Source organism: Dipteris shenzhenensis, chromosome 15, assembly GCF_047967505.1.
Source record: "Dipteris shenzhenensis isolate YYH24624 ecotype China chromosome 15, Dip_SZ_1.0, whole genome shotgun sequence".
Taxonomy (NCBI): Eukaryota; Viridiplantae; Streptophyta; class Polypodiopsida; order Gleicheniales; family Dipteridaceae; genus Dipteris; species Dipteris shenzhenensis.
This window is the reverse complement of record NC_141610.1, coordinates 13,929,084-13,954,541: the sequence shown is the minus strand read 5'-3', so window position 1 is coordinate 13,954,541 and position 25,458 is coordinate 13,929,084. Positions and strand designations below refer to the sequence as shown.

Genomic DNA, 25,458 nt, shown 5'->3' with positions numbered 1-25,458 from the left:
TTCGATTATATTACAAGAGTAGCGACCTCAAATACGAGGTAGCCAAAAGTACATCAACTGAAAATCTCAGTATATGCTAGATATACATCATGATCTATGCAGTGCATTTGCAAGCAATCAAAGAAAGATAGTTGCAGAGAACGCATAAAAAACCCAAACAGGAAAAATTTGGGATCACCAAAGACTTTACAGTTCCTGTCTGTCCATAAAGTTGAGAGTGCCCAATAGCAAACCCAAACAAAGAAAAGATGAAACTCCGATCTGGGTGGATGAAAATCAAAGAGCCAGAAAAACTTCTTAAAAGGAACAGTCGGGAATCTCACTCGCAGGCACTGTTGAAGAAGATCAATGAACTCACGAGAACATGGACAAAACCAGAATAAATGAGGCACAGTCTCCTGAGAACTCTGGCAACGAGCAAAAGCAATATGTCTACAAGCCAACATCTGTCCAGATGGAAAAATGCCCAAAAGCACTCGCCAGAAGAAAACCTATGGTATTCAACAAGAGGATCCAACATCCAATGTCTTCTAACAGGCAACAGGCTCATGGCAGTCACAGGTGGATGTACTAGTGTTAGTGCTCACTCCACAACCTTGACAGACGTGTCTTCAAAGGGTACACTCAAGGTTCACGGATGGGGTCGGGTCAAGTTAGGGCACGCACGTTGGGCAAGTCGTCATTGTGACAGAGGAGACTTGCTTCGGACAACTTCTACTCGAGACAAAAGAATCATGGTTGTAATCGAACGGTATCTCATACACGTTCTTAATAGGGATACAAGTCGCTAAAATGAGTGGTCGGTGATTAATGATTTCAGAGAAGCCATTTCAGAAAGTATACCTCAAAGTTTGAGCAATCACTCCAAGTGATTGATTGGTGATCAATTATTTCAGAGAAGCCATTTAAGTACGTATGCCTCAACACAACTTATCAAATACCACCCAATAAATAATCCAGAAATAAAAGTTTAGGCTAGCAAAGAAGTACGGTGCCTCTGCTTTGGGCCCCCATGATGAGACTTCAACAGTTTGTCTTATCTCTATTCTTGCATGAATTTTCAAGTTCTAAGGTGTTCTTTTTGAAACCTCTAACTCTGTAAAGTGCATAATAAGATGGATTTTAAAGGACCATCAACAAACCATTTCAAGAACAAGTTAATACAATGAATTCAGCATGCTTATTATAGCTCTTAGAACAAGTCCCCTGGTGGTATGGCATCAACTATAGCATCGATATGATGGACTCCACATTTGTACTTTTGCAACTTTCAGCAAATCATGCGGTTTGGGCAAATTGGTGGCAAGTCCTGCATAGACATTACCAATGTCACCATTAATTGTGGTTAGAATCCTGCTTCTGACATTAACAATGTCAAAGCACGTAAATGCCTGTACAGACAAGAGGTTTCACACAAATTTCTTTCCAGATTTAAACAATATCAAACTGGATCCCCCCACTTTTTTATTATATACATGCTTTTCTACCGCTTCAGCACAGTCATGGTTAAGTAAAACATTTCTGCATGAACAGGCAGCAACAAATGATTTTAAGAAAGTCAGATTGCTAGTTGGGTCTAAAGACGCAGAGCTCCACATTGTCATCTAGTCAGCAATCATTTGAATGGTCGAGGTTTCTTTTTCTTTTTTGGTGACAACAATAATTACCAAGCTTATAAGCCATGTTTGCGACAGCCTTGGCAACATGGGCAGAAGTTTCACGAATCCTGTACAATGGGGGGTAGACGAGTCCCAAATCCCGGTCTTTCTCAGTGACTTGAGATGCTAGAGCTTCAGCTGCAAAAACACCTTAATGAGATACAGCTTTGTCTTGCTTTCATTATCTTTCACTGGTTTACAAACCTAGAATGCATATCCTACACAACTATGTGAAGAATAAACTAATTGTAACAGAACCTGCTGCTAGAAACATCTCATCTCGTATGCGAGTTGCTCCAGCCACAACACAACCTAAGCCAATCCCAGGGAATATGAAAGCACTGTTGCCCTGAACAATCACCAAAATTTGTGCTATTATGGTTATTGCCTGACATGAAAACATAATAAGATAAGGCAGTAATTTGCTGATGAATGCACCTGTCCTGCGTGAAATGATTTCCCATGGACCTCAACTGGTTGACTATGACTGCCACTTGCAAAAATACAGCATCCCTGAATTTTGATTACCTGGTTAGTGAGCACTGAGCACATATAGAATGATTTTCTATTTTTCTGTTTAGATTCTAGAAATTCAGCTGTCAATTCACACAGAAGAGCTCTACAGGTAATGTATACCTGGGTCCAAGTGTATGCCTGCTCTGCTGTACACTCCGGTGTAGTAGGATGTGAAAGAGCAAATATGATTGGCCTCTAAAAGCACATGAATCAAGTAAGAATGCAACCCGACACACTTGGACACAAATTTTTTATTAGATACCTGCTTGAGGGCCAAGATTAGGCCTGCAGATACAAAATGGCAATAGCACTACACTTTCTCTGAAAAACCCCCATTGCTGGTTCTTTCTTTGTACTGGTCCTAGAAATTGAATCTTATGGAAGTTTGATGCCAAAAACCCAGAATTAAAATGGAGAAAATATATCTTTCAGGAAAGAAAAGCACTAGAACAACCCCAAATAATCCACCTGCTATAAGAAAGATTTGCATGGCAAAAAGGAATTGAACATTGTGAAATCCCGAGAGAGAGAGAGAGAGAGAGATTACCATCTTCAGGAGGCCTCATGCGCCTATGAGACGAAAGCACAATCCAATGATAACTCATACAAGCCACTTTGGGCTGAAGAAAAGGGCTCGCTAAAGCCCTTGCTGACTGATATGCTGCGAAAATTCAAAAGCTCAAAAAACTAGTACTCAAAGCTAGTTACTCAACACACATAGCCGGGTGCCATGGTGGCTATCCTGGTGGCTGCAAAGATATCTCGTATCTGCGGAGAGAGAGAGAGAGAGAGAGAGAGAGAGAGAGAGAGAGAGAGAGGGAGGGGGGGGGGATTAAATGCTCTAATAATTCCTTGTGACCAGCATGATGTATGGGAAGAACTAGACAAACCAATTCATATAATCACCAGCTGCAGCTCTAAATAGCTACACCACTCTTATCATGGGTCACACATTCTTCATGAAAATAAGTGAAAATCTACATTCATAATATTTGTTTTCTAATCTTAAAAAGGGTGTCCAACAAATTCTTCCTGTGCTACCAAACAATGTAGCTGTCAGTCTCCTTAGGTTCAATTCAGAAATATTGTGAGAAGAAGCTGCAGCTTAGTCAAAACTCCTTATCGCATGGTTAAAATTTTTAATAGAGGCATGCATGAGCTTGCTCCTCTGCAATTTCTCTTAAGCAGGCTTCTGCTTGGCTTGTGGATCTCCATTGGCCACTTTCCATCTCACGAAATTGTACTTCTCCCATAAAATAAGAGCTTCTTATCGACTTTGGTAAAAGACAGCTGTCTTTGGTTGACTAGAGCAAGTTTATTTTCCTTTGTTATACATTGGTTAGTCAGCATTGTAGGGACTAGGATTAGTCCAAGAACTAGAGTGCATGCATTAACTAACCTCTAATGGGTTAAAGTGTTGCATATTGCTTATTGGTTGTGTAGGACCTTAGAAATTGCTAAAACTGTTGGGTGGATAGCAGACTCCTAGTAGAGTCCATCAAACACGTGTTGCATGAAATTACTTTGCGATCTGTAGGCAGCTCCTCAGCAAAGGTTTTGGAGCTCATTTCTCCCTTGAATTCTGGCAAGGTCTACTCGGCCGAGTGTCTCCTGTCCGTCATTGATGCTCGTGGGTATTTCGTGCTCTTTATCTTCGGCACATTGTTGTAAGCTGAGATGCGTGAAGTTTTCAAGATGTAGTCATTATTCCTTTTTTTGCAGCACAGTTCTCTTTTCTATGTATTCTTTCCGCATACTCTTGTGCAATTTCTTTTGAGTGAGAATTTATTAGTTTATGTAATACTGATTCTGGATTCAATAGTAGGTATTAGAGCAGGTGACACCATGGAATCAAACGGAGAGTCTGTAGAGTCTGTGAAGCTCGTGAATTTCAATGGTGTGAACTTCCCTGCATGGCAGTCATGTCTTCGTCTCTACTAAGGGGAGAAGGCTTGTCGTCCATTATTTTAGGGACAGAGAAGAAACCGTCCAGCAAAGCTACGCAAGTCATCTCAATAAGACAAGCCAGTGGGAGACTAAACATGAAAGAGCTCTCAGAATTTGGCAACGCATTGGGGGGCAAGTATCATCATCATTTGGACTCTGCAAAATCAGTTTATGAGAATTAGGTCAAATTGAAACACTATTCGGCTCTCGATTGAAGAACTTGAAGGTATTATTGAAGCAGGAGTTCTTCAGTCTTAAGATGACTGACAATCATTGCTAGGTGAACACTTAAACAAGATGCGTTTAATTTTAAGACAACTGGTTGATCTTGGAGTTCGTGTGGAAGATGACGATTCAAAGGCCGTGCTTCTTTCCAGCTTAACTCCAGCCTTTGATAATATAGTATAAAATCTTACGGGTCAACAGTGAGATCACCCTGGCCGAGATGATTGCCACCCTGATGGATGAAGAACATTGGCTGGTATGGAGTGTTGGTGTGGAGCAAGCATATGCATGCAAAACTGCAAAAGAAAAAGGAAGGCAACTGGCATGTGGCTATCGGGGGAAGCCAAGGCACATGGATTAGTTCTACTTCAAAAAGAAGACGACATAAAAAAAAAGAACGAGGAAGCCGACAAACCAAAAGAAGATGCTCGTGTTGCTGTGACTCAAGAGTTCGCTGAGCTGTGTGTTGTAGCAGATGAGTCGACTTACGTTGAGGCTCAAAATAATGTTGTTTTTGATAGCTAAGGTCCAAATAACGGTTTGTCTATTCAACTCTGATCGACTATGAGTCTTGTTGGCAAGATATCTTTGATGTCTCTCATTTTCTCACTTATGTTTTTGCGTCAACTTTTAAAGCAATGCTCTTTGTCTTGGGCATTAGTCGGTTTGTTGACAGCAGGTCCTTTCTCATAGGAGATCTTAAGACAACACCCCATCCTCCATTTGAGGGGGATGTTGGGTGGATAGCAAATTGTAGATAGGGTCCCCTAGTAGATCCATCAAACTGGCCAATTGCATGGAAATGCCACATTAAGTGTTGCATGGAATTAGGTGGTGATGCAAGGCGAATCTGTAGGCAGCTCCTTGGCAACAATTTTGGAGATCCTTAAATTCTGGCGAGATCTACTCAACTGTATGCTGCCTGTCCGTGATTGATGCTCGTGGCATTTACGTGCTCTTTATCTATGGCACGTTGTTGTAAGCAGATATGTGTGAATTTTTCAAGATGTAGTCAGTTCTCTTTCTCTGTTATCGTTCCACGTATTCTTGTGGTTTGAGTGAGACTTTATTATTTTATGTAGTTCTAGTTATGGATTCAAGTGCGCCAGGGAGTAAAAGCACCAACTACAGCTTATGGGCGTATTTTTCCAAAAGACTAGCTCAGCCAGCTTTCCCTAAATGAAAAGCTCCCAGCTCTTAGGGGCAAAATGGCTGCCCCTAATTCTATAAATAAGAGAGTTTCCAAGCTCCTGGAACCAAAATTCGAGGCTTCTTGCTCCTCTGTGAGCTAGTTGTAAAAGAGTTCGTGGTGCAATAAAGACCTTCGGGGGAGGCGAGCCCTTATTTCTAGTGCTGTGTTTTCTCTCTCTCCTCCCTTCTTCCACGCCTTTACTCTTTTGTGATGATGCATCTAGTTGGATCGCTGCCTTCCCTTCTCCTTTTTCAATTGCACATGATTTAACGTTGCTGCCCACAGCCAGTTTGAGGTTTTCAGACAGCTTGTGACGTTGTCTCTTTTATCGCATGTGTCCTAGACCCAGTTTGGCACGTCTGTTGGAGACTTGCAGGTCATGTGCTGTTGTTTATTGTGAATTCTATGTAGTCTATCATTATGCTTTTTAGACCTCAAGAGGACATCCGAGAAGAAGTGATGACAATCTCTACAACCACTCACTCTCTCCTTTACACCAATATTTCCCTGTCAATGCTTCTAGAGCCTTTAGTGGTCGCCTATTTGCCCGCGGCCAATATTCTTTAACCAAGCAGAGCGACGCCAAGAGAGTCGATGGTTGCTGCAGATTTTTAATACACAGGTTGACTGTGGTGGGAGAGGCAGTTCTAATAGACACCACAAAGAAGAAACACCTCCTGGAAGCTTCAAGAGACTGCAACTCGAAATAAGACTGCAAGGCGTCAACCGGTCAAGCCGAGAGTCGACAAGTACCTCCTTCTAACATAGAATCTCTTTTAGCAATAGAAGACAACGATATAGTGCTGCTGGATACAAATCTGAAGAATAAGCCAGCTCTGTACACTGAACGAGCTGCTGTAATGAAGAATACTACATAAAAGCAATGAATCATCTCTCAAGCACTTAACCGGTACTGTATTGTTAAAGAAGCGCCCCAAAGAAAGAGATTGAACTACGATGATAAATCCTAGCAATGAAACCTCTCCGTGGGAAAAAAACTAGCAGCCATTATAGACATCAATTAAATCGGTGCTGCTTTCAACACGCAGAGCTGCCTCTTAAAAAGAGTGGTGACTTGTCAATTGTCTTTGATACAGAGGCGCCTCATATATACTTAGCCAGTAGCATAGATAGAAACCCAAATCAACGTTTAGAGGCAACCAGTCTCAGATATTGAATTCACAATGCTTAGAACAGTAGTCGACCAACTTCAGCAACAATGACACTCCTTCCATTAAGGACTAATGGGCAGCAAGAGAGTACTGCAATAGTAAAGTCACGCAACAAGGAAGATGACCAACTAGATGAAGGAAGAGGACTGCATAGGATGGCAAGTGAAAGTGAAGAAAGAAGAACCTAGAGCTCTAATACCATGTCAAGAAATGGACGAAGGAGGAGAGAGCTAGAACCACACGTGGGATGAGGGATAAGAGAAGAATGAAGAACCACAAGATTAGAGCCAAAGCTTTGTAAGTGACTGCATTGACTATCAGCTTCACATACAAAGATCCTTGTGATCCACACCTAGAGCCACAAGGTACCACCTATCATATAGGCACCCAAGCCTCCATCGTCCAATCCAAATCCTATCCAAGATCTACAACAGCCAATCAAGCTGATGGAGACTACTACCCCTCTAGACACCATGATGGAATAATCTCAACATAGTCTGGGCTTCCAATCTTCACGTTAGGGTCTACTTGCCCCCATATCCCCCACTCCGGGCTTGTTTAGACAGCCACTCGGCCTGCTAATCGCAGCCCATCTTCAGGGTCAGTGACACCACGTCCAAGCCTTAAGGGTTGGCGCAATCTGACCATATGCAAAGCAAAGAGGCTTGCCAAAAGCCCCCCCTCCCCCCCCGCCGGGGCGCGAAAACAGATAATAAGGGCAAGGCAAACACACAACTTCATAAGGAGCAATTTTTTTGAAAAAAAGGCATTACAAAATTCTGTCCATGAAACTGACAGGAGTCAATGACTTCGTTGACAATGAACACTGAGCCGAAAAATAACATAATGCATTTTGCTTTGGGTTGCTTTTATGCACATTGGGGATCATTATTTTCACCTATAAGATGACACGCAATGGTGAACTTGAAGAGGTTCAAGACAATGCCCAAACCGGATGACATTGGTCAGAGCAAAAGAATGCATTATCTTGTGAATGGATAAAATGGCTAGCTTCATAGATTTGCATGGGAAAGAAACTTCAATCCCTCAGGAAGATGATAAAAAAGCAAGACTCTTACGATCACATCAGTTAGAGGTGCAAGAACTCCACAAAGAAGGGGCGGAACTCCCCACAATAAGCATTGCATGTCTTGATGCAAGAGAGTGCTACCTTGAAGAAAAGCTTTGGAAGGTGATGGAAGAATCCAAGCAGATGGAAACTAAAATAGGATCCAAGCTGAAAGCATATGCCAAGGAAGCACAAACAATGTTTGAAGAAGAGAGTACAAGAAAGAATAAAGCTCTCAACCTTAAAATGCTAGGGCGAAAGAGGATGCAATCAGCCCATTGGATACAACAAGCAATTTCACGCATAAGAAATTCGAATGGATAAAGGGCAGATTGAAGAGTACATGGAGAGTTGGAAGAGATTGCTACTTGGGAAAAACCCTTGATCAATTCAGAGATGCTAAGATAAGACAAGAAGTCCTAACAAAAAGGCTAATTTGAAGGGTAAACCCATTTTTCATAACAAAATTTTCTTGTTCAAGAAAGGAACTGCAATAGATTGCTATGGTTTTGATCCAACATTCTGCAGCCAAGGTGCATGGTTGAGTAAAAATAATGTTATAAAGTCCTATTCTGAATATACCAAGGTGTATGTTAGCTTGAATCAGCGCTTTAAGCATAATAAAGAGCACTATCTAGTAGGACTGATAGGTTTAGTTGAAGAGTTGGTCGACTCCACTACATTGGCCAGATGGCATCTGGCATTGAATTGGATCCATCAACCAATGTATTCCTACCTTTCTTATGGAGTATTTGGAACATCAACTTACATCAAAATTTGGATCCATCAACCCTGAATTTGGATCCAAGGCTTTGGCCTTTGAAAGACCTATACCAACAACCTACATGATGTCCCCAACCAGTCCCGACCAAAGGTCTCAAGTATATCGGCTGTCCCACTAGTTTTCAGCTCTTCAACACCTCCTGATTGAAGGAAGCAATAAAATGGCAAGTCCAAGGATCATAAAGGTTTGCAAGACTCATGGTTGGGAGATACTTGCACCAATCCAATTTAACAAAGCCGACTTTAAGATATTCCTTCCCTAGAGCGTCAACACCATCAATCTACAAAGTGGGAGAGACACTAGTAAATGTCAAACTATCATTGTTGGTCATCTGATGGCCAAGGTGTATGGATCAGCGCTTTAGATACATTGAGCAAACTCGGTGGGCAGGCATGCATGTAGAGGATTAGGTTGGGTTTAGGCAGGACCAAGTTACTTTGGACCATATCTTCATGCTTGTGCAAATAATGATCCTCTATGGATGCCTAACTTAGGCACCCGGGATCTCTAGAACTTACTGGAGAAGAATAGAGACACTATGTAAACGCTTTCTCATAGGAGAACTATGGGGTCAAAGTACAAACACGATGGCCACCAATCCCATAGATCCTGAAGGGTCTCAAGAGGACTTTAATACAATCATATCATCTCTCTCTCTCTCTCTCTCTCTCTCTCTCTCTCTCTCTCTCCATCCATCCATCCATCCATGAACTCAACAAATCATTTAGTCTATATGTTACCCTTTCTGTATTTATGTTAGCAGCATTTTATTTTATTTCATCAAAATTTTAAGCATCATGGAACACCCAATCTCTTCAGCCACAGAAATGGGCATTCTTCTCAAGATTGAGATATATTGTGCCTTCCCATGGTTACTTATGCGTGAATGATTCTAACTAGCCTACAAGGATAGTACTTTGAACTGTAGTTTTTGCATTGTGTTTCTAAACTGTGGTTTTTACATACGTTTGTTTGATTAGGAATCAATAATGTGGAAAATCTTTTACAATGTTTGAAGCCTTGGGTGCAGAAAAGGCAATTGCCTCTGGAAAGAATTGTATGTATATCAAGTTTGAATGAAACATGACCTCCTAAACAAGATTCATTGAAGGGCACTGATATTCATCAATGGTCAATGATTGAAGATTGATTATCGAAGAAACATGGTGAAAAACCCTGACATCTTGACAACTCACCTTGTTGAAACTCGTCATTGTCTGACATACTTCCTGTGTGAAGCAATTCGCTTGACCTGAAAACCCTAAAAGAGCAGTAGGGCGAACAGCCTGCAAGAAACGTCTAATCTTCAACTATGAGCTACATAAAATTAAGTCTACCATACCCACCAAGCATGCCCATACCTCTCCGCTTTCGCTATCCATAATAATATAAGACAAGCTAGGAACCAAAGAATGGAATTTGATTGAAGGAATGATAATGGGAGAATAAATGTTTACCTTTACTGAACTGATCAGGTCACATTGCTGAGGAAAATCTTTAGCAAAGGGTAGCTTATGATTTTCCAAAGAATCCATTCGTGATTTGACAACAAGACCCTATCACAGAATTTGTCAAGTTGCCTACTTGAGACAAGAAACTTCAATTTAATTTTCAAAACATGTCATCGAAACTGTAAAAAGAAATGACATGCATTCTTCAAAAGATTTACGCCAAATTATTTCTTCCAACACATACAACATAACAACTAGAGTTCTGATTGTGCTCGTTGCTCATCAAGAACTCATTTCCTTTGTTCTTGTCTCTTGTCTTTTTGTTATAATTTTTAGAGTAGTTCTTATATGGACTTTTCATTATTGTCATTTTTCTTGCCCTTGCTGTACCTGCAATCCTCTAAGAGGCTATGAACTTGCATTTGATATCAAATGTATAAATCGTTTGACTAGCCAATCAATCATGTTTGTGTGCAGCCTTCTGTACAGCTACAGCTGCAATTGGGCACTGGGGTTGCAGATCTACAGCTACGGCAGTCCAGCTCAGCTGCAACTAGTTGCATTGCAATTGAAGTTGTAGCTCAGAACTTGGGTTGCGACTACAGCATTGAAGTTGTGGGTGTGACTGGTTGTGGCTACATCAGTGAGCTTGCAGCTGCAACATGAGATGACACAGTGGCAACTTGGCAGTACAACTTGGATCCACACATGCACCTTTCCACAATGTTTGAATACATTCAAGTGTTGGCGGTGTCATATCTGATAGGGCCTCGCCAAGCAAGGCACAGATGGATAACTTATTGGTGATGGTACCAGGTTAGGAAGAAAAGGTAGTAGAGAAGGGGAGGATTCAAGGGAGAAAGTCAATAAAAGTACACCAAGCCACCATCCCCCAGGTGTAGTCTCTATGAAGACTCTGCATACATGGCATGATCATGAGGGCTCAGATCCAGATCCTCGCTGCGCTACGACAGCTCCACAGGCAATGCGGGATAGTCTCCAGGGCACCATCGGAGCAACAATGGCACTGCCTGTCCACTCGCATCTGCTCCAACCACGGTCCGATGGGCAAGCCTCCGTGGGCGGCCAGCCAGAAGAAATAAGAGTGATCGGCCTCCACTGTCGGATGTTTGACCTATCTCCCCCTTTCCACCCCCTGCTGAAAGACTGAGGGGGAAGGCCTGTGTCAAAAATCTCCTAGCAAGCTAGATGGAAAGGGGTGGAGATAATCTCCCAGAAGTTCCGGAAGAAGGCCCGAGTCAAGCCATGCACTTCTAGGTCGGGAGAGCCTTGAGGGCTTCCCAGAGCTCCTTATCTGTGAAAGGCTCCTCAAGTCTGTTGCATTAGTCCTGCGAGACTACTGGCGGACGTGATCCCAAACTAGCTCTCGGGCCACAAGACCAGCTAGGATCATCCTCTCCATCTGAAAGAGCTGGCTGTAGAAACCCGTGGTCATGTCCAGAATCTCCTGCGGGTCAATGTGCATGATGCCCTGCGAGTCCCGGAGATGTTGTAGCTGTGTGCCTGCCGAACGGGACCCAATGGTCTAAAAAAACTGCTTCGTCATCCTGTCCCCCTGCTGCACCCATCGGGCCCGAGAGAAATGATAGGAGAACTCAACCCTCCGCACCTCCGTGTCCTCGAGCTCGTGACGAGCGCTCTCAAATCTATCACTAAGCCACTAAGACACTGGGTCCTACTCCCTGAGCCTCTCGATGGATGCGAGGTCTCTCCTCAAAGCCCGCTCTCGCTCTTGAAGGGTACTCCTCTGCTGAAGGGTGTGAGCCTGCAGCTCCTCACAGCTCCTCTGAATCGCATCGGCCACCCACGTAGCCCAACCCTCACAGGGTGCCATCTCCTACTGCTCCCAAATCCCTGCCATGACCTGCTAAATCTCCTCGTCCTGCAGGAGGTCCTCTGGAATGCGGACCTCCTTCTGGGGGAGACCTCGGCGGGACTGATCCAAGTGAAGTACCATTAGAGAGTTGTCTGACATTGTGGTACCTTCGTGAATCCCAGTAGATCCGCCTCTATGTAGTGTCCAGTCCCCAACATAGATACGGTCTAGTCTCTCTAGCAATCCATCATGTCTCCTCTGTCCAAAGGAGAAGAGAAGGCTGCCACGTGTCCTGCTGAAATCTGGCTCTCTCCACGGGTCTCTGCCACTGACCATGAAAATGAACAGCTCCCAAGTGCTACGCTCTGTTGCTGGCAACTCAGAAAAAGAGGCTCCGCCCTGCTTGTCTTCCCCAAACTCCAGGTTGTTGAAGTCACCTCCAACAATCCAGGAGTCTACATCCGAACGACACTCTGACGGCCTCCTCCAAAAGGCCGGGCGGTGCTGTCTGCACACTGGGGCATACACGTTCAGGATCCCGCTGGACTCTCCCGTCCGAACTCCCATCCAAACTGCACGTCCTGGAATGAGCTCGCCCTGGTCGTAGACTTCTGGGGAAAAAGTCTGTGAGACTGAGATGCAGACCTCTCCACTCCCTCCTACCGCAGGGGACCACTCCTCTTGACCTCTCCCTGGGAGAAGGTGATGGCATCGTCTGATGTCTGAAGTTGAAAACATGTGTTCCTGAATCATAAGGATGTCCACTGCCCGTCCTACCACTGCCCTTTGCAACTCCTGTCGGAGTATTAGGTACTCCGACTAGCTACGAGCATAGTCGTGGAGCCCGTGTACGTTCCAACTCACTATGTTCCAGCTCATGAGGGTGGGGGAGTTGGGAACAAGGCTCTCTTGTGAGTGGGTGCCTGTCCCAGAAAGACTGCTTTGTGTGATTTTGTTGGGGGTTTAGAGGGCGAGTAGTCAGTATCTGTGTGTCGTCGTACTAGTGTGGATACCGGCTCAATACCGATCTTCCATGCCCACTTCATCATGAAGGAGGCTTCCACCCCAAACAGCTCCACACACTTCTGGAGGGGCCAGAAGTGTGCCTGCTCCACCTTTGCCTTCAGCGGCAATCTGATAACTCCTACCGCCAAAAACCACACCGGCTCCTCGCACGTGAAGCTCAACTAAAAGTTCACCTCCGCACCATGGACGTACCAAAGGTCTAGTCCACGTGGCCCCATCCACTCATCCATCATGAGTGTAATTTGATTCCCCAAAATAGCATCGAACACCTCCGAGGACCATTTCTCCACCCCTGTGGAGGCAAACGGAAATCCCCAAACGGGGTGTGTCAGAGATTTCACTGCACTGATCAAACCCCCCTTTCGGGGCTGAAGGACCATCAGCATTACCTCCAAAGGTAGAGGATAAGAGTCCAAAACCTCCAATCCAAAACCTCCAAGTAGTTACAGGGTCCTAACCTCTAGAAGTCCCACGGTAAGGGATGCCCAGGCTGGAGGTTAAGGGCCGCTGATTGGGAAGACGAGCCTCGTCCCTCAAGATCCCTCCTTAAACAGGCATGTTGCTGCGATGAGGAGGCAGAAGGGGGCATCATTGTTCCCTTGCCAACTGGTAGGTGTTTCGAAGCGGAAGAACCTGCTGCTGAAGTGGAGAGGGGGACAGTAGGAGAGGGAGCGGTGGGGACGCGGGGGATAGAGGGAGGGGGGCGGGTGGTGAGGGTGACTATAGGAGGAGGGGCTGAGGGTAGGGGGAGGGGGCAAGGGGAACCCTAGAGGGGGAGGGGGAAGTGAAGAAGAAGAGGGGGAAGGGTCTGGGGGGGGAGGGAGAGGAGGGGGAGGAGGAGGGACAAGGACCACAGGGCCCCTCTGCTGGTCAGGCTCGTCGGGCTCTGGATCAGCTCCTCTGCGGCCCCCATCGGGCTAGCGTATGTGGCTTCCGCCATCACAGCATCTGGAGCTCCTGGGGCTCGCTGCTACTGCAAGGGTGGAATCAGAGACTGAACCTCCGAAGCTGAGCACCGTCAGGACGGGCGGTGGCCCCTGCCGCTGGAGGAGGTGGCTCCTGCTATTCCTCCTTCGGGGCCTCTTGGTCAATCCTGTCCCTCTCTCTACAATTGGCCCTCTGCTTGCGGCGCTCGCGGGCCTACTTGCTTGGGTTCTTTTTCTTTTTAACTTAGGTCCAGTCCCCTTCTGAGGGGGTAACACAAGGGGTCTGAGACTCCTGTTGCTTCTGCCTGAGAGGACACTGGGCCCGAGCCTGCTGACTCTATGTACTCTGCGGATGGGGGAGGGAGGTGCACGAGGGAGGCCACGAGGGCAATCTCTGGCGAGGTGGCCCATTTGTCTGCACTGAAGACACTGGCCTGGTAACCCAAAAATATCCACCCTCTAGCGAAGTGTGCCTCCTTCAAGGGTCTCGAGAAGAATCAACTCTGGGAGGGACTCTAGGCTCTCAACCACCAGTCTGATCCTAGGGACTCCATCATCTACTAAAACTAAGGCGGCCAACTCTGGCGGGGACTCAAGCACTGTGCCAAATGCCCGACCAATGGAAGGGAGGATGGCTCGATACTCCTTGGGGAGCCCTGGAAAGCGAAGTGTAACCGAGAAACGTGGAACATGGTGTGTCTTATCCATGTCCTCCACTATAAACCCATGATACCAAGGAAAGAGGTGAACAAGATGTGGGCCAAGGAAGATGGGGCTCTGCTCCACAAGTGTCGAGGCAGTGTCGGGGGAGCTCAGTTGAATGAGGAAAACGCCTCATCCATAGATGGTGACCTCCTGGATGTAGTCTCCTTCTAATGCCAAGCTCACCTGGATCCACTCTCACACTTGTCTCCATGTAGGCATGAGGCCCACAATTCTACCTACAAGCGCCTTGTCCTGGGGGGAGTGAACTGCCTGTTGTACCTGTTGCTTGTCAGCTGGGGAAAGAAGAATCTTAACGGCCATGGGGTTCGAGGGTGCTGCCATAAAGCCCCTCTGGCCAGACCAAGGGTCACCACCAAGGTTTTCTTTCGCCTTAACAAGCGCAAATGCTCCTGCTACAAGGAGGAAGAAGAAAAGGGAGAAAAACGTCAGAGGGGGAGGCGGAGATGAGGCGGCATGAGGGGGGTTAAGAATGGAAGAGGAAGGAGGGAGGCAAGGAGGGCGGAAGGCAGAGAAGGAGGGGGGGAGGAGAAGGCGAGGAGGGAGAGAAGACGAAGGCAAGAGACGAAGAGGAGGCGGAGGGGAGGTGGTAGAGGGGAGAAGGCGGGGAAGGCGGCGAGGGGGGAGGAGGTAGGGGCGGCAGGTTGCAGGAGAAGGCGGCGGGGGGAGGAGGTAGAGGTGGAGGCGAAAGGCGGCGGGGGGTAGAGGCGGGGGGAGGCAGGAGGGGAGGTGGTAGAGGCGGGGGGAGGCGGCAGGAGGCGGAGAAGGCAACAGGGCGAGGAGGTAGAGGCGGCAGAAGGAGGCAGGCAGGGGCAACAGGGGAGGCGGAAGAAGCAGCGGCGAGGGGGAGGAGGAGGGGGAGCGGGGAAGCGGAGAGGGGAGGCGGGAGGGGGCAGCGCGGGGAGGCGGGGAAGGTAGGCGAGGGGAGACGGGGAGGGGGGAGCAGAGAGGTAGCGGAGGACATAGAGGGAAGAGGCAGAGAGGGGGAGCAGGAAGGAGGAGTCGGGAGGGGGGCAGCGGGAGCAGCCTGGTTCAGCTCGCTCTCAGTTCCCACACTCGAGGAGGCAGATGGCACACTCTAAGCACTAGCAGTCCACTTTCCTCTGAGGAGTCTTACTAATTAGAGTCTACGATCATCTGGAAGGTTTTTAAAATCCTTCCAAGAGTCCACAAGGGAAGCGAGACCTCTCTCTCATTTAGACCATTGCATATAATGAGAAGTGCCAAGAGCTCATAAAGTATACTTTCATTCCACCTGATATGCTGCCTATCAATCTCTCTTGAGAGAAGTGGTAAACTCTCCAAAGAGTACTCTTGAAGCTAACCCAAGCTTTTAGAATGGCTACTGTGAAGAGAGCCCTGAGGTAAAAATCCACCTAGTTCTGTCCATCCAATCCTCACCCATGAAAGGAGATCAAGATTGAATGCATCGCATGAAACAAATCCTTGTCTTGGCAGAAGCCCCTTGACGGCAACCTTGCCTAATAAGGCCATGCTCCGCAAGTCTCGTTCTATGATATTGAGACCCCCTTCCCTCATGGGGAGGATCAAGGTCTCCCAAGCCACCCTAGCTCTAGTGTCTGCCGAACCATCTAGTCCACTTCAAGGAAAATATCTTATCAGCCTTTTGAGCTATCTGATGCGATCCCTAGAATGGCACCAACAAGAGCAAACAAACCATGTCGTGGCCAAAGTACCTAGTTGACCATAACCACCCTGGAAGCAAGGTTACGCTTGGCTGAACTCCAAAAAAGGAGGTTTCTCCTAATACTTTCCAACAAAAGAGTAAATTCCTGCAAAGGGGAGGTGCCCACGCCAACCTAGCGGCCTAAGTACCTGACAGAAACACCTCTCAAAATCTAAGTGAAATTGAAGTAAACCCCCCAATCTAGAGTGTCTTTGTCCTTAATCCAAAAGCGATTGGATTTATGCCAATTAATATGTGCACCTACTACAAAGTAAAATAAATCCAAGGCATCCAAAAAAAATAGCAGTGTCATCCACCAACTCACTGTCCAAAATCTCCTCATTCTATCTCAGGGGGAGTCTTAGCCCAATAATGTATGCCTGAGATCTCAAGAAAATACTCATTGCTTCAGTCACAATAAATACAAGAAGGAGCAGGAGGGCATCCTTGTCGGACTGATGTAGAGATCTGAAACCTCTCTTTCCTATCTCCTCTCATAAGCACCTAGCTGAGGGTTGCTAGGTGCTTATCTTTTCTTTTGAGAAACCCCTATGATCCAAGCTTCTAAAAATCTAAAGCATAGAAGCGTACCCTCCAAAAAACCCCAATCTAATCTGTCATAAGCTTTCTTGAAATCCAATAATAAAATGGCAAGCCATTGGCCACTCTGCACATCCTAATGTACAGCCTCCTAAAATGAGAAGATATTATCAAAGATGCTTTGGCCATGCATGAAGCCCATTTATTTATCATGGATGAGATCTAGAAGAATGGGCTGCAAGCGAAGACTAATAGCTTTGGCCAAAATCTTATAAAATGTGCCCAAAAGAATATTGGCCTGCATTGAGAAATCAAATTCTACAACCCTTTTTGGGATAAGATAAATGACACCCTTTGTTAGTGAATTAGGCATAACACCACAATCCCCAACAGCCTACATGACTGAGGTAACATGGTCCCCAATTATGTCCCAAAAAGCAATAAAAAACGAGGATGTCAACCCATCCGAGCCCACATACTTGCCTTTGTGAAGGGAAAGAGTGCAGTCCTATATTCTAGATTGCTAAAAGGAGAATGCAGAATGTAGAAAGAGCATGAGAGAAAGATGTCACCAAGCAACACAATTTTTTAATCACCAAGAGGATACAAGATTGGCTTCATGGTTGGACGATGATTAAGCACCTTGTCTCGTTGCTTCTTGCGAGAGTCCTTAATGACATGCCCAGGTCACTTGCAATAGTAGCATATGCGTGGCTTCATCACAAGGAGAGCTTGCTCACCCGGACATTTACTTTCTTCGTCTTTTCAAGAGGTTGCATCTTTCTCGTGATCACTTCCTGAGAGTTTTGGAGAACTAAGTGATTATCAAACCCCTAGTATTTGCAGGATAGAGAGTCTCACATGCTCTGAGGATCACCATCGGATAGATGCGGGTCTAGTCCCATCAGCCGAGGATTGAGGCAGGGAGAGCCACCGGTACGCCCAGAGAGCAGTAAATTTGTAGACTATGCACACTAGAGGTGGAGATAAAGAAGCACGTCCTATGTACTTGCCCCGTTTACTATGAGATCGGAGGGCAATACCATTTGCCTGTTCAAGAGGGATTTGGTTTTGGGCCTCTCTCCCGTCTGATCCACTTCCAAGACCAAGTCTATGTTGGTCTCTATCTTGATGGAGATGCGATACTATGTTGCACCAGATCAGAGAGCAAGAGGAGGCACTGACACATGAGATTGTCATAGATTGAGCTTAGAGACAGAGACACAGCCAGAGATGCAGAGACGGACTGGGACACGCATGATGAAGGTTCAACCCATCACAACTCTACTTGGAGGGGATAAGGAGGCTTTGTCCTCCTACTTCTGATCATCATGTCATTAATATCATGTAGTGACGATGGAGAAGCTTTGTTGGAACAATAGCAAATAGGATTGAGAATAATAAGGATATCGTAGCAACCTTGAATGAAGGAGCTATGAGTGGGAGAAGGAGGCTTTGTCCTCCTACTTCTGATCATCATGTCATTAATATAATGTAGTGACGATGGAGAGGATTTGTTGGCATCCAAAAGTAGAGACCCTCCTCCAACTAAGCTTATTTTAAATGGAGAAAATGCAGGTTTTTCCTATGATATCCTTTGACATTGTCCATGTTTGTGTAATGACTTTGTAGTGAAAACAGCCCAGATATCCCATCAATGCTTCCTCTATGTGAGCACACTGCTTCCTAGGAACTTCTCAATCTTCATCAAAATGTTGGAATTTTCCTATTTCAATACAATGGTTCTTGTGAGGTATTTGAATGCTTGTAAGCTTCCACACGCTTCTTTGCATGCTTCCCCTTTCCCTTTCCTTGTCGTTAAGATGAAATGCCCATAGAAAGCTCGCTCCCACTCACCAGAGACATCACTCTCAACATGGCCCACCAAATATAGAGATCACGGAGACTGTGTCCCCTGCCACAGAGAGAAATAACCAAGCAGACACTTTGTGCATGGGCAAGAGATCTTGACTTCGATCCTAGCACAGTTGTTCAACCATGTCGTATGCCATGGCTTCCTGCCTACCTAGAGCACCACCACCATAGTACCGATATGCAAGGCAGGTGATCCCATGGACACAGGGAACTATTGCACTCTTTTGATTGGACACACTTTGGCTAAGATATATGGGTCAGTACTAGAGAGGGCGATTAGCAGCCACACAGAGGGTCACGAACAGCTAGCTCTTGGGTAGGCAGGTTTTCGAAGACAACACTCCAACCCATTTTCACCTTGAGGGCTATTATTGAGGAGGCAAATCGAGGCATCAAAAAATCTACACTTGCTTAATAGACTTTCATAGGGCATTTGATACTATCCCACGTTCTTGCCTGATCAGGAGTTTATAGGAGCTGCAACTCCCAGAGATCATGATTTGTGGGGTCATGAGTCTATATGAATCCGTCAAAGGGAAGGTATGTGCCTCAAGAGGCCTATCAGATTGGGTTAAGAGCACTATCGGAGTGAAACAAGGCTGCTCCCTCTCACCGACTATTTTCAGGCTCTATATCGACGAGATCACTTCTTTTGACGATCGCCTAGGTAGAGAGGGTTCACTTCTTGCTAACCTGATGGTGCAGATATTGCTGTACGCAGATGACATAGTCCTCATACTATCCTCAACAGAGGGACTATAGAAACATCTAGAGGCTCTAGAGATGTTCTGCAGAGAGAGAGATTTGACAGCTGACCTTGGGAAAACCAAGGTTATGATCTTCAACACCTCACAAGCAGTGTTCCGTCGCCATAGCTTCACATACCGTGACGAGCTTGTGGAGATAGTGCAGTCTTACACATATTTGGGGATAGTGTTTACCAAACCAAGTTTCACGATGACCCATGCAGGTATGGCACAACTCACACGAGGACGGGGTGCTCTAGCCTGACTAGAGAGGTGATGCTTCCAAGAACACTTCTAGGATCCTCCGACGAAGGGTTGGCTTTTTGACATACTGGTGAGACCGACTGCCATGTATGCAGCACCATTCTGGGGAAGTGATATTTCAGCGACATAGTGGAGGAGATTTGAGAGGCTACAGGTGATTATGGGATCCAGGATGATTTGGAGTAAGCCCTTAGTCCCCCATCGAATTATACAGGTAGAGTTCGGCATGACCCCTCTCCAAGTTGATGCCATCTTTAAGACAGTGACGCTCCTCCACAGAGTCTAGGCCTTACCCCAGTGGAGATTACCGAGGTTAGCATTGGAGTCCTCCAGATGACTAGTAGAGAGCGGTGTTGATATAGCATGATATGCACAAGTATCCACATGGTTTGTTAGTCACGGCATTTAGATGGACAGACTTCCCCCCTTTCAGTACAATTTGGATGCACCACCTAAGATGATCCCACGAGATGAGATCAACCGTATCGTACGATTGGACCTCCTCCAACTCCATACATCTAGGGTTTGGGGGGAAGAGGAGTTCTCCACCAAGATCCAATTCTACCATGACCACTTCATGAGGGTCTCGGAGCACGGTCTTGTCATCAGACCTCAGTATCTTGAGGATAGGAGAGTCTCACATGCATTGAGAATTGCCATCGATCAGTTGCGAGTCTTGTCACATCAATTGAGGATTGAGGCAGGGAGAGCTGCGGGTATACCCCGAGAGCAAAGGACTTGCACACTATTCCAGATGGAGGAGATTGAGACAGAGGAGCACTTTCTATGTGTCTGCCCAGTCTATTATGAGATCCGAGGATGATATCGATGCCTCTTTCAGGAGGGGCATGGCTTGTGTTTCTCAATCAACAAATGCTAAATCAGGTCCCGATTAGGATTGTGTTGGGCTCTATCTGATTGAGATGCAAGGATAGAGAGATATACTGATGCGACAGACCAGAGAGCAGCAGGGACTAATGCCACAGGTAACCGAGATCAACAGAGCACAGACACTTGTTACAGACTTCTATGCATATGAGTTAGCTGTCGGTGAGGCTCAGGACGAGGATCTTGATGAGATGAGAGCATCATGGATTAACAGTGGGAGTGTCCACCACGATGCTGCCAGATGAGAGACACACTCCACGTGCGACACGGGGAGGGACCAGAGCACGCACGATCGAGGTTCGGTCTATTTCAGCCCTCCTCAGAGGTGACCGCCAGAGATGAGGCATCACCCTTGACATAGCCCACCGGATCCAGAGACCGAGGAGACCACGCCCTCCACCGAATCGAGAGACAGCTCAACAGAGACAAATATGAGAGCTCCTCACATCTCATCAGAGAACCACCAGGTAACCTAGATATATCGAACCTGAGCATATACTAGGAGTGCTAGCTCTGAGCACCCGATACTCTTCTGTTATTTTGCTACTCTGGTATTTTGTTCACTAGTTTAGCACTTTAGCTTTCAGCAAGGGTCTTAGTGAACCCTTTGCTTCAGCACTCAGTGGCTTGTATGAGTTACCTTTTGGTTTTGCACTTTGTCTCATAGGCCTGCGAGGCCTCTTGCACACGTTAATACATCTTTCTTTTCTTTCTTTTTCTCTCTATCTTGTCTCATAGGCCCACGAGGCCTCCCAAAAACGGTAAAGCATCTCTCTCTCTCTCTCTCTCTCTCTCTCTCTCCCCTCAGCATCTTCACCCCCTTATCAGCCTCGTTGACCCCTCCCTTACTGTCACGATCGCCAACCAGCTCCCCTTGGAGGGTCCCTTGCTGTCGCGTCTGCGAACCAGCCCCCCTCTACATAGTCGATGGGACTCTCTTGCCGCAGTGTCTTCCAACTCCCAATCGAGGAGCCTCGTGCCACAGGCCCACCTCTACAAGGCAGAGCTTTTCTCCCCCTCCCTCAGCACTGTGTGGGGCTATAGTTGCCCCCGCCTCCACTTGTGGGATGCTCACATACCCCCTGCCAATATGTGGGCTGTGTTGACCCGTACCACTGCTCTATGGGGGCTCTATAGCCACCCACCTCTATTCTGGGTACTGCCAGCACTACCCCCAGTGCCAACTATCACCTCCTCAACACTTAGGCTCAAATTGCCCAAGTGAACTGCCTCTCACACCTGCAAACAGCAAGGACAGAAGAAAATCAGTCAAGAAAGCTAGAAAAGCTGGAGCATTGCAATCCACAGCCACCAGTATTGCTATAGTTCTCTAAGGACTTGTCAAAGATGTAAGTACAGTGCATACAGCTTCAGTTTCAGTTTCGCAGAGTTCTCTCACATACAACAATAATAACCTTGGATCCCAAGTTTGAAGATGGAAAACTCACCGGGAGAAACAACAAAAATATAGTGTCATTGGGGCAAACATATAGAAGGTCAATGATGCAAATGCCAAGACTTGTGTATCAGCAACTAAGGACATTCTTAAAATGCAAGATGCAGAAAATTGAGTCATTACCAATGAAATTATGCACAAGTTAAGAAATCATATGCAGAGGATTTGAACAAGTGGAAAGAGGAAATGTAAACAGAATGGAAAGATCAGCTAAAACAAATGCAAGAAGATATGGCTCAGGTTAATTGAGGAAAAAGCCAGCTACCATGCCTCACTCATCAAGGATTTAGAAGGACAAGTTACCATCCTCAAAACAGAAAATGACGCATTGAAAGTGACACGTGCAGACAACAGGAAGAAGGTGAATTCTAGCCACCTCTAAATGAAGAGTTGAAAACCATCAAGGAGAAGACCCTCAAGACACAAGAAGAAGAGACAAACAAAGCATTGGAAGAGCTCAAATCCGCAAATGAAACTTTTAGAAAGGAAATGATGGCTACTATTCAAGGCAATATACAGGGCAAACACCAGAGTTCACACAGCAAATAAAAGAGGGAAAAGAAAAAATCCTAGAATGGAAAGAAGTAGTCAAGAAAAGTACATCAGCCCAAGAAGGCCTTTATCTCCGATGTGCTAGAGGAGGAGAAAAGATGACGCAACAAAGCCCTTAATGTGTTGGTAAGAGGTTTGGCAATGGGTGATTCCCCAATGGCAGATACAAAGGCGCTTGTGACCAAGATGAATGTCAACCTCACCTCTGAGGCTGCATGGCAAGTAGGAAGGAATGAAGCACCCACGAGGCTGCTCATTATTAAATTCAAGACTGTCACAGATAGATCCACTTTCATGAGTATGAGAACCACGTTGAAAGGGACCAGGACGTACTTGGATGATAATCTTACCCTTTTGCAGCAGCAGGAGCATGGAAAAGAGGGTATGATTCGTGTAATGGCATCTAGAGGAGGAAAATGGGCTGTCTATAGAGATGGAAAAGTGATAATCGGAGAAAGGAAAGAAAAAAGAGAGGAAATAGGTAGAGACAGCACATGGCGGTGTCCACGCCTTGGGGTGAGGGGTCAACATGGATTTAAGATAGCAATATGGAATTGTAAGGCAACCTATGGTCAAACCCACGGGGCTTCTCAGAGACTAACACCAGTAGAGAGATGATATTCTACACTGAGACGCATGAGAATCCCAAAAGAGGACTACCCACAATCACAGGATATACCTAGAAGTTAGACTTTAGACAAGAGACGAGGAGGGATAGTGGGATATGAGGCTCTGGAGGGATAGCACTCATGTTTAGATCACATCTGAGGTCACTTATATCTGTGATGCGGAAGGAGGAGCATGCAGGGCATATGTAGGTCCGATTCCAACCACCTGACACACAACCGCTCTTTATCACAGTGTGCTATTTTCCTCCAGACACATTATCCTACGCATGTGGGGTCACTAAAAATGGTCATACGATCTATGAGGATACCGTAAAGATTTTTCCAAGCAGGGAGAGGTACTCCTTGAGAAATAGACAGGTGGAGCTACTTGATTTTGAGTCAGACCTCCTCGAGTGGCAGAGGTAGTCCCAGTTGAGAGCTTGGGATAGAGAGACATTCAGAGGATGCACCACATGTGACAAGGTATGGGAGACACTTACTGGAGATGGGAGCGATACATGACCTAATCGTATACAATAATCTTAAGCGATGGCCGTTCCCACATGGAGGGGGCAGCAGCATCATTGACTACTTGATGGACTCCCCACTTGTATTAGATGTGCCATCAGAAGTACACAATAAGTGGTGGATGGGGACTTAATATAGTCCCTCCACATTCTCACCTAAAGGGTCACTAAAGTAGCCCTTTTCCCCCTTCATTACAGTAATGACACATTGTTGGTGGTGAGCCTAATCAATCAGTCTAGGTCTCTCCCTCCTCCTCTATAATCTCCAAGAGGTAGCCTCGAATGGCTTGTTGTTTCACAAGTGCAATCGTCACCCAAATGGTTTGTCTGCCCAAGTCAAATAGTATAGAGATATCAAATAGTGCTATCGCGTTGATTCTCCTTGAGGAAAGTAACCATGCATTGCTCGTGCAATTGGGACAAGAAATCTCTAAGTGGACCAAAATTGTTCTTGACTATACGATGGTATTGTCCACAAATCTCATAGTACACATAGTGCAGATCCATCTGTCACTATAGTGCCCTCTGCCCATCCTGTCCAATATGTAGCCAATGAGAAGATACTCGGAACTGACCAATGCATGTGGAAGACGGAACTGAGTATAGCCCGGGGGTTCAATAAAACCTTATTTGAGATCCGCACACAATGATCTCTATAGAAGCTGCATTTTACCAAAAGCTCATGAGGTGCTAGCCAAGTCCTGTATGTGCGGAGTATGATTATAGAGATAAACCGACACTTCTTTTGGTCAATTCCATATTTTTTTATCTTACAAGAAGTAGTTTCCAAAGAGGGAACATGCCATTATAAACATCAGAAGATTTCAACATAAGACAAGTACATAGAGGAATCTATCTGACGAGCACTGAGGCAATCATAAAGAGATTGCCTTAGTGATATCCGCAAATAGGAAAACTTGCAAAAAGTGGAATCTCCAAACACTATGATTTCTGTCCTTCCATAGAGTCTAGAGGCCCTCAAACCCATGTGAACAAAATATGAAACTCCAGCCTCAGTGGATAAATGCCAAACAACCAGGAAGAGCTTGCCAAAGAAAGCAGTACGAAATCTAGCTCAGAGAACCTACTGTAAAAGAAGCAAGAAGTCACAAGTGACAGGGTACTGCCAAAAAAGACGGATCAAAGATTCCCCTAGGAGCCAGAGATCTGTAACAAACAACACGAGCAATATGTCGTCATGCTAGGAGTTGACCAAATGGAATAACCCCTAACATCACCCGCAATAGAAACACTTGTTGCAATTTACAGCACCAAAGCTGTCGAATCTTTTGTGCCACCACTTGGTACGATGATTCATAGACCAAATCCGCAATCTGAAATCCAAGGTGGGGGCATCAAAACCCTAAACAAATTGGCCACTGTTACATTAGCCCATAGCAGAGGATGAGTGCCTGGATCCTGGCAATGCAGAGCCCGATCCGTGAGATGATAAGAGAGCTCTAACTTTGGTACTGGTAAGAAATATTGAAGCATCTGAGAAAGAGAATGCGAAAACTGTCTATAATGTAGCCCTAAACCATACTGTCACCGCCAATGGAAAAGAGATCAATGTAGAGAGAGAGAGAGACACACACACACAGGGGAAAGGGGGGGGCGGGCGGGCAGCACGGAAGATGCCAATATTAACTCTTCACATTTCCATTCTCTAGACTCAAAGAAGTTTACACATGATCTCACCAAGCATCAAGACATATAACAAGAAGGGGATGTAGTTACTGTTGTTGCCACTTTCTGATTTTGATCCCATAGGTTTCTATTTATAAAGCTA

At 45.8% G+C, this 25,458-nt stretch overlaps 1 protein-coding gene across 1 annotated transcript in view; it reads right to left on the bottom strand.

The window, feature by feature from the left end:
- Positions 1-849: 849 nt before the first annotated feature.
- LOC147893398 (NADP-dependent malic enzyme 1-like) overlaps positions 850-25,458 on the bottom strand; it is a 74,031-nt gene continuing 49,422 nt past the window's right edge. The window contains exons 12-18 of the mRNA XM_087385529.1: positions 10,021-10,119; positions 9,760-9,849; positions 2,295-2,369; positions 2,097-2,171; positions 1,917-2,007; positions 1,668-1,796; positions 850-1,309 (exon numbers count right to left, since the gene is read on the bottom strand). Of these exons, the coding sequence (XP_087241655.1) occupies positions 1,221-1,309; positions 1,668-1,796; positions 1,917-2,007; positions 2,097-2,171; positions 2,295-2,369; positions 9,760-9,849; positions 10,021-10,119 (648 nt within the window). The 3' untranslated portion in view covers positions 850-1,220. The remainder of the gene's footprint in view (positions 1,310-1,667; positions 1,797-1,916; positions 2,008-2,096; positions 2,172-2,294; positions 2,370-9,759; positions 9,850-10,020; positions 10,120-25,458) is intronic.